Genomic DNA, 15200 nt, shown 5'->3' on the forward strand with positions numbered 1-15200 from the left:
AATAATTCACATAAATAAGTATGAATATAAATGAAAAAAAAACACTTGTTCATAGGAGAAAAAAAATAAAAAAAATAAAATAAAATAAGTTTCTTATATATCATTTAAAATTAACTTATCTGTTGAAGTTAATCTCATTTAATTCATTAAAACTTTAACTTTAGATTAAGGGTACGCCTTTTTAGTTTACAGGAGGAATTTAATTTATTTAACCTTTTGATTATAGTTATTTGAGATTCTTAGACAAACATATTGAATTATTACTACAAGCCATTGCAACAGAGACGTAGCATAAAATTTATGAAAAATCACTAGCAACATATAAAAATGTAATCTATTAAATTAAATTGTATTTTGTTTTGAGTAAATATTAAAAATATTTATATTATTTTGTTAATGCATATGTATGGAAAATGTTCCACTATTAATCATGATCAAAGAATATAATTCTGATGGATTGAAATGCATGAATTATTATAAACTCCTTTATATAAGTTGAATTGGTATTAATAAAAAAATAATCATATAAAATACGAGTACGAAGGTCTGAACAAATTTAGGAGAAAAAATAAAAAAAATTGTTATATATGTATATAAAAAATAGTTATTTCATATAAGAACACTGAAATTAAAAGAAAAGTGTTATGTATTGAGATTAATGAAACTTTTTGTACAGAAAAGTTAATATCGAGAAAAAGAAAGATTTGATTGATATTTTATAATTTTTGTTAATTAATTATAATTATAAAATATGATTATCTTTAGATTGAATCTCTCTCTTTTTCACGGTTGTGCGAAATCAACGTCCGCATTTATATTCAAACTTCATTGACTAGATAAATGCAAATCCTGTTTAAGAAGTGTATCCGCAGGTGTGGCATAGCGAAGCACGCCTTCACACTGCCACGTGGACTCTTATAATTGGTATGTGGTTTTCCCACTTCCAATTCTACCCCTACTTTACCTCAACGGAATTATTCATTCAGCGACGTAGTAGCAAAACTTTGTTATCCTTGTTGGAGACCGAGGGAGAGCGAGGCCGTTACTTATATCTCCATGTGATCTCTGGGATCGCTCTCTCATCACACCTGAAAAGTATTGATCCTCTCGTGGTGGCCGGCGAGAAGCGATGGTGAATCCTTTGGTTGAACGTGCCACAAGCAGCATGCTCGTGGGCCCTGATTGGGCCTTGAACATGGAGATCTGTGATATACTCAATCGCGATCCTGGGTATGTATACCTTCGGAGATTTTCGTTTTTTCTTCATTTTCTACATTATTGAGAATGCGCGCTTTTTTTTTTTTGCGCGCTTTTGTTCTTCATCTTTCTCTTTTTTTGGTTTTGATCGAGTAGTTCTATTTTGTTTCTGCTGTTTTATGCGAGATTATCTTAACAAAAATGCGTCTGTCAGCTAGATTTATAGTTTTGTTTTTTGGTATGAATGAATTCTGACCTGGTAGATAAGTTGTGAAATTGAATTACGAATTAGTGGTTGATGGATGAAGAGTAGCCGTTGGCTGGCGTTTCCTTTCTTATTCCTTCTATCATATGTTTCATTTCATCTGCTTTTATCATTTATTAAACTACAATGATGGTTGTGATTTCAACTTTGTATTGTTTGTTTGATTGGCTGTAACAGCAATCTAACAGAAGAATTTGAAATAGGAAATTTCAAATTCGAGCCGAGGTTGGACTTGAGTTTTCACTTTGTTGATTGAGGAGGATTGAGTACCGTTTATTCATTGATCAATTAGGGACAGGAATAGAAGATAACTATTATGGGTTCTGCGTGCATGATCCACTTGTTCGGCTGATGCTGTGTAATGTCTAATTTGCTTCTGGTTGCTATAAGTTGCCAGTTCCTTTGTATGGGACGTTTTAAGCCTTCTAGGAGTTAATACTTTTGTGTTTGTGCCCATTAGGTTAGGTTTCGTATTTTGGAATTATATCTGAATAATCCTGTTTCCGAGTTGATTGTGAGTTGCTTTTGTCTTTTTCCTAATGGGAAAAAGGGTTGGCAGATCTCATTTTATTCGTTGTTTATGTTTCTATGTATTTCGAGTTTACACAGTTTGGAAATGGAATTTCCTTTTTTAAATGGATGTTGGTCTGGAACGGGGTATATTATATATCAATTTTGCTCTTGATGACGAGTAGCTTTAAGGGTGTTGGACACGGCACAGCACAGAGAAGCTGGATGATACCTGCAAAGACTGTAACGTTAGTTAAAGAGTGATGTTAGTTAAAGAGTGATTTTGGAAGAGTAACAATATATATGGAATCTTAGATTTTATTACTAAAGGTGGTAGGTTTTGGATGCATAATAGTTACGAAATCCAGTAGGTTGGTGGTGATAGACAACCCTATTTTGGCAGTAAAGGCGGGGGCCCATATGATGTTTCTTGTTGTCCTGGCTAAGATCAATGTCAGGTGCCACCTAGAGGTTCTTATATGACAAGGCATGACTTATGTGGCATAAAAAAGTTATATGGGCCTTATTGAATGAGAAGTATAAATGCGACCTGTACCTTCCCTTGTACCATGTGCTGGAATAGAATGAATTCTCTAGACAATCAGTGATGCGATGTTTACTTGGGCCAACTGGTGGTCGGGCTTCCAGGTTCCTTCTGTCTTAACTGTGGGGTCGCATCCGACTGTGGGGCAAATATGCACTGGGCCCATTGATGCTTACCTGGGATGAGCTGGAACAGATATAAATGTTTAACTGCAATTTTGTGTTTAAAATTTTAATCTTGCTTCTCCGTTTGTGCTTCGAGAGTTTGCTAACTCAGTTTGGTTATATGATTTATCAGGCAAGGAAAGAATGTTGTTAAAGGTATAAAGAAGCGGCTTGGAAGTAAAGTTCCTAGAGTTCAAATTGCTGCACTGACTGTAAGCTCATGTATTTTATACATTATTCAAGCTGTTTTAGGATCAATGTTTCTTTTATTTATTCATTTTTTTTAGATTACTACAGTCGAAATCCAAAATTTAAATTCTAAATGAATCTTTATTGTTACAGAAAAACCACTTTAAAAATTTAATTCTAGATATTCTTTCTATTTATATATTGTTATTATTTATTTAATAATTTGAATTAGATTCTAACAAACCCTAAATATACATGTGAAACTAAACATATAAAATAAAATATTTGATGTTCCATCTTTTATATAAAGTGTATAGATATTGTTCATATAGGTAACAAGAACATACATAAAGTATAGATACACATTCATACATAAAGAGATACAATACATAGATATAGAGAATTAGTGTTTCTCTCTAATCGTCCGAAATAGACATTTCTTAAAACAAGAATAAGCTAAGAGCCTATAGTAAAAACCTTGTCGGATTATAGATAAAGGAATAATAGATGTCATTAAGGACTGAAAGAATTAGGATGAGAATAAAAGAAGGTATAGAGAGATTTGGGAAAGAACAAGAAGTTTATTGAAATAAAGAGATAGAACTTCAAGAGTTCCCCAGGGCTAACACTCCAAACAGAGGAATAGGCTTTCTCCCAAATACAATCAAAGAATCCAAAACTGACTCTTACAAACAACTCAAGCACTTGACTACTAATTAACTGACGTAAATATTTTTTTCTTCTAACATAAACCTGCCACGTCTTAGGAATCTTAGCCACATCTAAGGCTTGTTCTTCTTCTATGGGTCTAACAACACCACCCCTTGAAGATGAAGCCTTGTATTCAAGACAGCAAGTGAGAAACTTGTTAATGAGCACAAATTCATCTTCCCAAGTGGCCATAGTAACAGCAGAAAGACCTTTCCAGTGGATCAAATACTGTTTGACTGTTTTCTCCTTTGCAGTAACCACACGAGTAGAGAAAACATGGGCTGGTGCGGCCTCAATGTCCAAATCAGCAGGCAACTCCATGGAGAACTAGTATTGACCAAAAGCATGTTTCAATCGAGAAACATGGAAAGTCGGATGGATTTTTGAAGAGGGAGGCAAACAAAGAGTATAAGCAACAGTGCCAACACGAGCTACAATCTTATATGGCCCAAAAAAACGAGGAGCAAGCTTTTGAGGAATCCAGGAAGCAACTGAATGTTGTTTATGAGGTTGTAAATGAAGGAAAACCCAATCACCCATCTGAAACTCCCTTACGTGTCTGTGCTTATTAGTAAAACACTTAATGTTCTTTGAGCACGAAGCAAATGATGCCTAAGTTGCTGTAGGGCCGCATCATGATCCTTAAAATCACGAACCACTCATTCCATACGATTTTACCCCTCTTTCGATAAATAGGAGGACTCCAACAGTAAAGAGCCTTAGACGAAGTAGTACCCAAAGACACATGGTGAGGTGTTATACTATAGTTATGCCTAAGGAAACCAAAGAGATCAATTATGAGGATGATCCATTGCAAAATACCTCTATTGTTTGACACAACGATTTACTACCTTAGTTTGACCATACGATTGAGTGTATTAAGCCTACTAAGTCGGAGCATCGTCCCTTGCATAGAAAATAGCTCTTGCTAGAAATGATTGGCAAAGATGGGATCACGATTACTTAATATGGAAGAAGATATCCCATTGAGACACACAATCTCCCTAGCAAAAACCTTCGTGAGGCAATCAGCTACTACTAATAGAGCATCAAATACTTTTTAATTCCCATTTTATCATTATTTAAAGTATATTATCCTTAAGAAGCTGATAATCAGGTTCAAAGTTGCGAAGATAAAATACTCATTTTATAATCTAAAAGCTTTGTTCCATCGAATACACTCCAATATTAGTGGGCAGAAAATTGAGGTTAAGCAATGAAATGAAATGAATCATCATCTTCTCTGAATTAGTTTCGCGTAACAGTCAACAGTGTGATGTATGAAATTGAATGTTCCATAAGGCAGTTGCTGTTATTTGTTCAGATTGTCTGTATATTTGAGTTCCTTTCCCTCTCAGAATACCTTAGAGCTGTATAAATTAGGTTTGCTTAGATAAGGAGGATTCTGTATAGTCTGCTTATAATGAAAATACCTATATCATCTTTAATATTGGAAAAACTCATTTGTTTATCCATTTGACTGCTATATTTTAGCTGTTGGAGACAATCATTAAGAATTGTGGAGACATTATCCACATGCATGTTGCCGAGAGAGATGTTCTTCATGAGATGGTTAAAATAGCGAAGAAGAAGGTATTGATATTTCTTAGATGTTTCCAAAGCCTTCCTATTTTATACCTGACTTAATCATGAAAAGCATGTTTATCACATTTATTATGAAAACTGTAGATCGATTATCATGTCCGAGAGAAGATATTGGTTCTTATAGATACTTGGCAAGAGGCTTTTGGAGGGCCAAGAGCAAGATATCCACAGTATTATGCAGCATACCAGGAGCTTTTGGTATGTTTATCAAGTTATTTTTGCATTGAAAATTCTTACAAAATATTTCAACTCCACTTACGATTATAAACAGGAGGAGGACATACAGTTCTTAAAGGAGGCCTTTTCCACTTTTCTTTTGGACATAATTCTCATTATCTGACTTATATGGGTTTTTATTTTGAGTATTGATGGTTACAGTCAGAACATTTTCATAAATCCTTTTAAGTTTAATTTTTGTTTATCTATTCCTTTTGTTCTATAAAGGATTTGTTTGTTTCAGCGTGCTGGGGCAGTATTCCCTCAGAGGTCTGAGCGATCTGCACCTGTATTCACACCGCTACAAACACAACCATTGTCATCATACCCTCAAAATATACGTGATACTGCTGCTCGACAAGACACAGCTGAGTCCTCTGCAGATTCTGAGTTTCCAGCCCTAAGGTGCATTTCTATCACTTTTCTTGTCATCATGTATGTGGAAGTTAACTTAATTGTTGATAACTTCATATTGCTGGACACTCATTTTTGGGCTTTGAGGGAATGTATTATGTAGTTCAGTATCATTACTATATCTATTACGAGTTTATATTTTTCTTTGTAGCTCAGCTGTCACATTTTGAAGCCATAGACTATTCCTTTTGGAGTGGTGATACTTTGACACCACTAAAAGACAAAAAACATTCAGTTGACAACTCAAAATAACAATTTTTAATATTATATATATATATTTATTTTTAATTTAAAATTTTAATATTTATTATTAAAGTTAGTTGTTAAGTGGGTGTATTTGTTTTAGGATTGTCAAAGTATTCATTCTGTTTTAACGAATTGTGGGAGCCGGGGGGCAACTAAAAGAAAATAAGCAAGAATTTTCTTAAAAAGGAATCAATTTTTAATAATTGGCTGTTCATTTTTATCCTTATATTTTTTCTTTATTATTTTCTAGATGAAGTATCAAAGTTATAGGTAATTCAATTTTCTAGCTTTGTACTATAGTATACAAAAAAAGGCTAGTCTATATATAGACTTGATACAAAAAATACAAATAGATATACAAGATGTAATTCCTATTTTTTAGGAGTGGAGATAATATTCCTTTTTATGCGATGTAATATACCTATAATTAATTACTTACCCAAATCCTAATCGAATAAGGAAATTTATCATAAAGTAGAAAGTAAATATAAATTCTTAATCATCATCTATGATACACTAAACAGATAAAAGATAAAGATTTTATCGGATAAATTTCTCAAATTTTCTATTAATATAAAAGATACAGAAAATAATTTGATTTTAGCATTTTATATGGTATACTAAATTCTCTTTAACCAGTGTGCTTGGGCACTTATTAGCATACCCTATTCTTTATTATTGCGTGAATTTCATGTGAATCTCACTAATCAGAAATTAGGGAGGGCCTGGAATTTGTCATGGGACACACTATCCAATAATAGATTGTGTATTGTCATCATTTCTTTAATTATTTTGATGATGACAAAATTATGCTACATGGTACAGACTGCCGTCAATAATGAAGCCTTGATTTGTTTTCATTGGACTTTCTATTGCCAGTTTGTCAGAAATTCAGAATGCTCGTGGTATTATGGATGTTCTTGCAGAAATGCTCAATGCATTGGACCCTGGTAACAAAGAAGTAAGTTTTTCAATCCAAACTTTCAAATTTTGATGTAATTGAGTAAAGAATATTTTTGAAGCTTAAGGCCTTTACCATGTTGAATGGCATTGCATGATCTATGCAGTCGACCTCACCTAGAGGGACGTTGTCGTTGTTGTAAGGCTTTTATCAACAACAACACTAGTGATTCTATTGAATGTGACATTTCTTGTCTTCTATTTTCAGGGTCTTCAGCAGGAAGTTATTGTTGATTTAGTGGAGCAATGTCGAACATACAAGCAGAGAGTGGTACACCTTGTTAATTCAACTTCGTAAGGCCTCATAACTTTTTCAAAATATTACAATGTAATTGTTGTCATATTATATATTTTTTACATGTTAACTCTATTCTTAGTTAGTTTTCTTTACCTCTAAAGGAAAAAACCATTAATAATGGTTCGCTTTTATCTACTTTTACAGGGACGAGTCATTGCTATGCCAAGGCCTATCTCTGAATGATGATCTTCAGCGTGTCCTGGCCAAGCATGAATCCATTGCTTCGGAAATTTCTTCGGGAACTCCTTCTCAAAATCATACTGAGAATCTGAAGCCTGCACCTACTGGAGATTTTGATGGTCCTTTGGTTGATTTTGGAGATACCAGTAAACAAACGGATGGAAGGTCTTCCAGTGTTTATTGTTGCTCTTCACTATTGCTCTGCATTCATTAACATATGATTCTATCATTCTTACCTAATGAGAATAAAAGAATTTTTTTATACCCTATTGGAATCCGTAATTTATTTCCATTTGTTATTTGTTTTTACCCAGTAAGTTTTATAATTCAAAATAAAATTCAAACTCTATGTGCCAAGGATTACTGGAATTTGTGTGTATTTTTGTCGGTGGAATGAGGTCTTTGCTGTTAGGTTAGGAATGAAATTGAAGATGATTTTTTGCAGCTTAAGGCTTTGGGACTTTTTGTGCTACTATTTTATTTTTGATACTATAGTTTTTGTCATTCTTCATATTTGATCCTGCTAGCTGGGAGTGTTATCTGCCATCCATTGTTAGAAGTCTCCAACTTTGTGTTTTGCTTCATATATTCGTAATTGTTGTTGAATCTCATTTTTGTTGAACTAGGTAATAACTTAATAAGCCTAGATTTGGGTGCAGACTTGCAATGTTATTGCTTCATGTATAAACGTTCAGAAATAGATTGGTGTATGAAACTATATTCCAAGTTGACTTAATCTGTCTGGCGCCTTCTGGTTCTATGGCTTTTCATTTTAATATAATTTTGCAGGTCGTCTGCTATTGCTGAAACTGGGTCTCAACCATTGAACCAATTACTGCTTCCTGCGCCCCCAACATCCAGTGAATCAGCTCCCCCTGCAAAGGTTGATCCTAAAGTGGACCTGCTCAGTGGTGACGACTATAACTCACCAAAAGCAGAGACTTCACTTGCTCTCGTTCCCTTAGGCGAACAGCAGCCAGCCAGCCCTATGTCTCAACAGAATGCCCTTGTTCTTTATGATATGTTTTCTAATGGAAGTAATTCACCTATTTCTGTTAATACCCAGCCAATTAATGTTGCCGGCCAAACTAGTCCATTTTCTCCTCAATTTCAACAGCAGCAGACTTTCATATCTCAAGGGCTGTTTTACCCCAATGGAGGTGTGCCAAATGTGGGGTCACCTCGATATGAACAATCACCTTATATGCAGAGCACAGGTCCTTCTTGGAATGGCCAGTTTGCGCAGCAGCTACAGCCTCCTTCACCAGTTTACGGTGAACTTAATGCTTCTTTATTTTAATTCCTGTTTGGCTCAAATCCTTTCACAAATGCATTCTCTTCATTTTAGCAGTTGCTGTGATTAGTTTTTATTTCTGACCCTATTGCTGCTTTAAAGTTGGTTGATGGCAAATTCATAGCTCTTCAATATTTTCTTTCCCAATTGGATTGGCTTGCTGTATTTTGCTGGGTTGGTGATTGATTGGATTGGGGAGAATGTCAATGTATACGATTTGTGCTTCTCATATTTGAGATATTTTGCATCATTTAATCTTTTTCTGGTTTACAGGTACTACTACAAGTGGTGGATCATTTCCGCCACCTCCCTGGGAAGCTCAGCCCACAGACAATGATAGTCCAGTAGTAGGCAGTCAATACCCACAACCATTGCAAGTCACTCAAGTGGTTATGACGCATATACAAAGTGGTGCACATCCTCAGGGACCGCAAGCAGCGGGGCATGACCAGGCTGTTGGAATGTATATGCAGCCAAATGCTAGCCATATCTCAACAATCAACAACAATGTTCAAAGTAATCAATCAGGCTTGTATCCGCAGCATATTCAGGGTGTTGCCAGTCCCTATACGGGTATGGCTTCACATCCAATGCATTCCATGTATCCTCAACAGATGTATGGCAACCAATTCGTAGGATATGGCTATGGTCAGCAACCAGCGGTTCAATATGTTGAGCAGCAAATGTATGGTTTATCAGTGAGAGATGATGGTGCTCTGAGAAATTCTTACCAGGTTTCTTCTGCTTCCTATGTGCCATCTGGGAAGCCTTCCAAACCAGAGGATAATTTATTTGGGGACCTTGTTAACTTGGCAAAAGTGAAACCAAAACCTACAGCTGACAAAACTGGTAGCTTGTAAAACTGTAGTCGGGTTTGCATTTTTCACTTGTTTGCTAAATCTTTTCCTCTTTTTTCTTAATTTTTTCATTTTCTTTTACATAAATATAATAATATATGTACATTATCTATTTTTTTTTGTCCCATAATGTTGATTCTGGCAATTGGCTATAGATTATGTACATTTTTTTTCTAGAGAAAAATACTGGACTAAAAGATCTAGTTCTAGTTGCATTAATCAAATTCACATGCTCAATTAATTTAAACTAGATTACATTTCTACACTTCAATTGTCATTGATTTAACAAGTAATAGAACTAATAGGAGATTAGTATTTACTATCCTAATTGATGTTACAGTCTCATATTAATCTGACAAAGGATCCATTTGGACTACCAACAAGATAGTAAATATAAAAAACTAAAAGGTTATAGAGAAAAAAATACAATGAAGTATAAGGCAAGGCAATTATGTATATATAATATACAAAAATCCTAAAAAATATCTTTATTTAAAATATTCAGGAAGTGTAAATTTTTTAACACCTCCCAAAACTAATTTTTGAAAGCTTACAATTGCTGAGTAAATGAAATGAAGAAAAACAAAGTATTTTTATGTGTGAAAATAAATAAGAGAATAGATAAGGTGCATTACTGACAAGTCTTTCTTTTTGTTACAAGAGATAAGAAAAGGAAAAAAAGGGTTTAGGGAAAAGTTTCCTCATGGCATCCATTTGCAGAGATAATATTAAAGAATGCTGGCGGTTGAAGAAGAACCTCCATCTCAGATGAGGAGTTAGCTCTCATCTTAACTCTCATAATCCAAAAAAGTATGAAAAGTTAATGGAACTTTAAATCATAGTTAAGTTCAAAAACTAAAACATCTTAATTAATATTTAATACCATTTAAATGTTATTTAATTGATAGTTACATATAACATCTTTATTTTTGGAGTCATACATTGTGGTTAAGAGTTGAATCTTATTACGTTTTTCTTAAGACTTAAATCTTATTATATTTTTTTATTGGAATATGCTAACACTATAAAAAATTTAAGATTTTTATAAAAGTAGAAATTTATTTCTCTCTTACATATTTCTATCAATAATCAAATAAACAATTAAAGAGAGTGTGCCGTTAATAAATTTGTACATTAAAACAGAAGTTATAAAAAATATTAAAAATTATGTAACACAATTAAACCATACAAATTAAAGTAAGATATCCTAGAAAGATAATTTGAAACCCTCTATTCAATTTCAATTAATGTTGATTTTATCTAAAAGTTAAGTTTTGTCATTTCCATAATATAAAATTAAAAAAAACTGAAATTAAATAATATATATATATATAATGTTTAAAAAATTAATTAAAAATTATTATTAAATTGAAATGCATCGTTCAGTCATAAATTGTTTCTCTCAAATGTTGTAATATGCTAGAGGACAATTTTTTATTCCTTTGTTTATTTTTTCCTTAATTTTTTAATATAATTTTTTATATAATTTTTCATTTTGAATAAATACTTACTTGATGATATTTTAGTAAAATAATAATAAAAAAACATACAATATTCGTACTTGTCTGTTGAAAGTGATTTGTAATAAACTTTCACTGAAAATATTTGTTTAAACAAATTAGATTTCTCAAACTATAGGAGAGAATAGAGAAAGATAGGTACTTTAGATATTATTATTCAATTTATATTTAGATTTGTTTCTTAATAATATATAATATTTACAATAAAACTCAAATTAGTAAAATAGAATTTTAAATTGATTGGAGAAAACTATATATAGTATTTATGAAACTTTACAAAAATATTAATCAATAGTTAAATTATATTATATTTCTGTAAGTAAAAAAAAAATTACGTTTTTAGTTCTTATATTCGAAGGTGATGATAAGACTCTGACCGTAGTTAAAAAAAAACTAGTTGCATATTTTTAAAAAAATCTATTTTATTTTTTAAATTACATAATAAATTGAATATTGATCTAAATATAAAAAAAACAATTAAATATAAAAAAATTAATTGTTAGAGACAGAGCAATTTACTCTTTAAAAAGTGAAAAATCAATTTTAATATTACAACTTACTTACATAATAATCTCTGATTTATTTATTAAATCAATTATTTAAACTATATTATAATTATAAAATAGTCATAAAAACCTCACATGTTTATCTACTAAATTGGTCATCTGAATTTTTTTGTGTTGACGGAAAGAAACTTGGGTGCCAGCTGTGTTACAGACTACCGTCTTCTTGGTGGGGTCCATTATTTTAGGGTTTGCTCATTGCAGATTTCTATTTTGCTTTTTCATTCATTTCCGATCTATAAATCACCCAACGCGATTCATCAATTTTTTCTATTTTTTATTTTTTCGCGAAATCGAGAGACTCGCGAGACGCGGTACAATACTCTGATCCATGAATCTTGTTTAAGCTCTCTCAATTTTGTTCACACACGCATATTCAAATATATCAATCTCTTAACCCTGTAGCTAAATTGTGTTCCAGGTTGCGCAATTCAGCATGCAGGTTCGTTCTCCTCTCTAGGTTTTTAGTTTTTTGTTTTCTGGTTAGAGTTTGCAATGGATGCAATTGTTGCGAGTAAATTTATCGGTGTGATTAGGTGTTTTGAATTCACTTTGCTAGGCGGTGGCTTGTTTGTACCTGGTTTTGGTTTTCATGTCATCGCTTGCATTGGTATTAAGGTTGATTCTTCAATAATAAGATGTTTAAGTTTTTGACTTTGTCCCAAGTGCAGGCATCAAAGGCAAGGCTGTTCAAGGAGTACCATGAGGTGCAGCGAGAAAAGACTGTTGATCCTGATATTCAACTAGTCTGTGATGAATCTAACATTTTTAAATGGACGGCTTTTATCAAGGTATGCTGAGTAGTAACCAGGACTTTGTTGATTACGACCTGTTTGTGATGATTCTTACATTTCCTTGGTTTGTCTTGCGTACAATTAGGGTCCCTCTGAGACTCCTTACGAGGGGGGTGTGTTCCAGCTTGCTTTTTCTGTTCCGGAGCAGTATCCTTTACAGCCTCCTCAAGTCCGGTTTTTGACAAAAATATTTCATCCAAATGTTCACTTTAAGGTAGGATGGATCTGTCGGTACATCTGTTGTTCTTGTACTGGGACATTTGCACTAATAAAATAGCGACTATGATTTCTGAGGAGAATTGCATTATCCTAATTTTTTCACAATTTTCACTGATGAATGATTTCTGAATTTGGTAAGTGATGCATCGACTAAAAATTATTGATGGATTAGTTCGGTGAACGGAGTTTGAATTGCATTCAAAATTGTAAATTCTAATTCCTATTCTGATTGGTTTCAAGTTATAATTCCAATGTTTGGATTGTGTAAGGAATTAGAGAATAGAATTATAATTCAATGTTTAATTTCAATTCCATTTTTAGTCATATTTTTAATTAGGGGTAGTTATTGGTAAGAGTATGACGGTGGAGGTCAAGAGGGTAGCAGTAACTATAGGAGTGGTGGTAGTGGTAATAGCTTTTGATGTGACAACAGTGGTTATCAGTGATGTTAGGAGTGGCAGTAGTTATCAATGGGGATGTGGGATGGTGGTGGTCACAATGACTATGACAATGTTGACAACCAGAGGTGGTGGGGGTGACAGTAGAAATTATTGACGGTAGTGGTAATGCCAATGACAACAGCAATGATTGAGAGGTGGCACCATGGCAGCAATTGGTGGGAGTGGGGTGGGTGGCAGTGGCAGCGATTGGTGGTAGGGGTGGTGATGTGATGACATTGATGGGTGGTAGCTGGAGCAACATATACAGCGGGAACAGCTGAATAGTGAGACTTGATTTAGGAATTGTAATTTAGAAGGTAGAGGTTAGAAGCAGAGAAATGTTTGCTTTAATTATATTAGAATTCCATGGAATTGGGCTTTAGAATTGTGGTTCTAATTCTAGATGAACTTCCAAATGTCATAATTCCAAATCCAAGCTCCAATTCCATTTCACACTTTAGTGCTCTTATATGATGTTTATTAATGACAAGTGTTTGTGCTTGGTCTCAGATGGTTTTAGTTACGTTATCAATGATGGAAAGACCAATAATGCTAACCTTCTGTGGGAAGCTGATAAGTTAAAGAAACTTAATGCATACTAGAATTAACCCATTTCAGTTTCACAACTAATTGGTAAATTAAAACCTTTGATTTCATTTTAACTTCCTTGTCTATTATTTTTTCTTTTTCTTCTGTTCTTTATAAGGTAGTGGATACATTTTTTTCTATTGGATTTGATATTCTTACATTTCTTCATGACAATTGGTTAAACCTCTAGTAATTTTCCAGACTGGGGAGATTTGTCTAGATATCTTGAAAAATGCTTGGAGCCCAGCTTGGACACTTCAATCTGTCTGTAGGGCTATAATTGCTTTGATGGCCCATCCCGAACCTGACAGCCCACTGAATTGTGATTCAGGTTTATAAACTCTCTCCACTTTATATTGTTTTCTCATTTGTCTCTTGTGTCGATTCAAAAGAAAGTTTTTTCTCCTACTTCTTTTGCAAATGACTAGAAAAAACTGCAAAACTTGAATTCATTTGATACTCTGTTGTAGTGTACTTGATCATGGGGCCAATTTGAAATTGGATTTGAGGATTGAAAAAATGCGTAAGCACTTTTTATACATTCAATTGTGCGCTTTAGAGAATGGATGGGAAGTTGGTGCACCAAAATCTGATGTTTCATTTGTTGTCTTTAATTGCATGTGATGTATGAATTTACATGTATATTTCTATACTTTTGTTGTTGATTAAAAACTATCTACAATAGCAATTTGGTATTTGTTGGGAATTCAAGGATTTATTGTTATTGATGACAAAATAAAGAACTTCAAATCCTTAAGCTGTCAGTCAGCTCAGTCCAAAACTACGTCTTCATTCCTTTTTTTGTAATTGCAAGGGTGAGGATGAAAATCTTGTAATGGTGTTGACCAGGATGAAAAGAGATATTTTTTTCTGCCACTTATTTTATTTGTTGTTACAGGCAATCTTCTGCGTTCAGGCGATGTTAGAGGCTACCAATCCATGGCAAGAATGTACACAAGACTTGCAGCAATGCCAAAGAAAGGCTGAATGATTATTGATAACTTGTTTCCCGTGTTTGTCTAGGTACAATTTAGCAGTAGATACAGCAGTTCTTTGGTGTAATATTGATTTGTTTGAAATGTATACATTTTAAGACATGATATTGATTGTGTTGATGATGTGTTAAAGAGTAGTAGTGACTTGTACAGAGTGTATCCGTGACTTCGCATATCTGGATTCATGCCGAAATTGAGCTCAAATATATTCCAATAATACCCTTAATTGCTTCAATTTTATGAAGCCTCATATTTTTACTTGCTTTCCATAGTTTGATTGCCAACTTTTATAACCTGCGCAATTGCAATAATTTGAGTCCTAAGCATCTTAAAAGCGCTGATTACGCTGAATTAGCGGAATTACGTCTAATTAGTATGTTGATTTTGTGATTTTTTTTCCAAAGCAACAGAGTAGATGTATTTAGAATAAC

The 15200-nt window shown here is 33.4% G+C and overlaps 2 protein-coding genes across 3 annotated transcripts; both read left to right on the plus strand.

The window, feature by feature from the left end:
- Nucleotides 1-791: 791 nt before the first annotated feature.
- On the plus strand, nucleotides 792-9804 carry LOC137821363 (ENTH/VHS/GAT family protein). The gene is made up of 10 exons (XM_068625919.1): nucleotides 792-1230; nucleotides 2814-2892; nucleotides 5075-5173; nucleotides 5270-5383; nucleotides 5646-5806; nucleotides 6941-7022; nucleotides 7230-7315; nucleotides 7464-7664; nucleotides 8289-8773; nucleotides 9067-9804. Exons 1-10 carry the CDS (start codon nucleotides 1130-1132, stop codon nucleotides 9651-9653), a joined length of 1995 nt encoding a protein of 664 aa, XP_068482020.1. The 5' UTR covers nucleotides 792-1129; the 3' UTR covers nucleotides 9654-9804.
- A 2044-nt stretch (nucleotides 9805-11848) lies between these two features.
- PEX4 (peroxin4) lies at nucleotides 11849-15004 on the plus strand. Of its 2 annotated transcripts, XM_068624599.1 has the most exons (6): nucleotides 11849-12047; nucleotides 12155-12175; nucleotides 12405-12524; nucleotides 12613-12741; nucleotides 13976-14105; nucleotides 14673-15004. In XM_068624599.1, the coding sequence occupies exons 2-6, from the start codon at nucleotides 12170-12172 to the stop codon at nucleotides 14759-14761; spliced, it is 474 nt and encodes a 157-aa protein (XP_068480700.1). In that variant the 5' UTR covers nucleotides 11849-12047; nucleotides 12155-12169; the 3' UTR covers nucleotides 14762-15004. The 2 variants fall into 2 exon arrangements, with proteins under 2 accessions (XP_068480700.1, XP_090150973.1); XM_090294847.1 differs by having other exon boundaries at nucleotides 12034-12175.
- The last annotated feature ends 196 nt before the right edge of the window (nucleotides 15005-15200 follow it).

The sequence above is a fragment of the Phaseolus vulgaris genome, chromosome 9, assembly GCF_051622355.1.
Source record: "Phaseolus vulgaris cultivar YP4 chromosome 9, ASM5162235v1, whole genome shotgun sequence".
Taxonomy (NCBI): domain Eukaryota; kingdom Viridiplantae; phylum Streptophyta; class Magnoliopsida; order Fabales; family Fabaceae; genus Phaseolus; species Phaseolus vulgaris.

Excerpts from the sequence above, each read along its gene's own strand:
- LOC137821363 (XM_068625919.1), top strand. The coding sequence starts at position 1,130 with ATGGTGAATCCTTTGGTTGAACGTGCCACAAGCAGCATGCTCGTGGGC. Across the intron at positions 1,231-2,813 it reads ATACTCAATCGCGATCCTGG|GCAAGGAAAGAATGTTGTTA; the intron begins GTATGTATACCT and ends ATGATTTATCAG. Across the intron at positions 5,384-5,645 it reads CAGCATACCAGGAGCTTTTG|CGTGCTGGGGCAGTATTCCC; the intron begins GTATGTTTATCA and ends TGTTTGTTTCAG.
- PEX4 (XM_068624599.1), top strand. Across the intron at positions 12,742-13,975 it reads ATCCAAATGTTCACTTTAAG|ACTGGGGAGATTTGTCTAGA; the intron begins GTAGGATGGATC and ends GTAATTTTCCAG. Across the intron at positions 14,106-14,672 it reads CCCACTGAATTGTGATTCAG|GCAATCTTCTGCGTTCAGGC; the intron begins GTTTATAAACTC and ends TTGTTGTTACAG.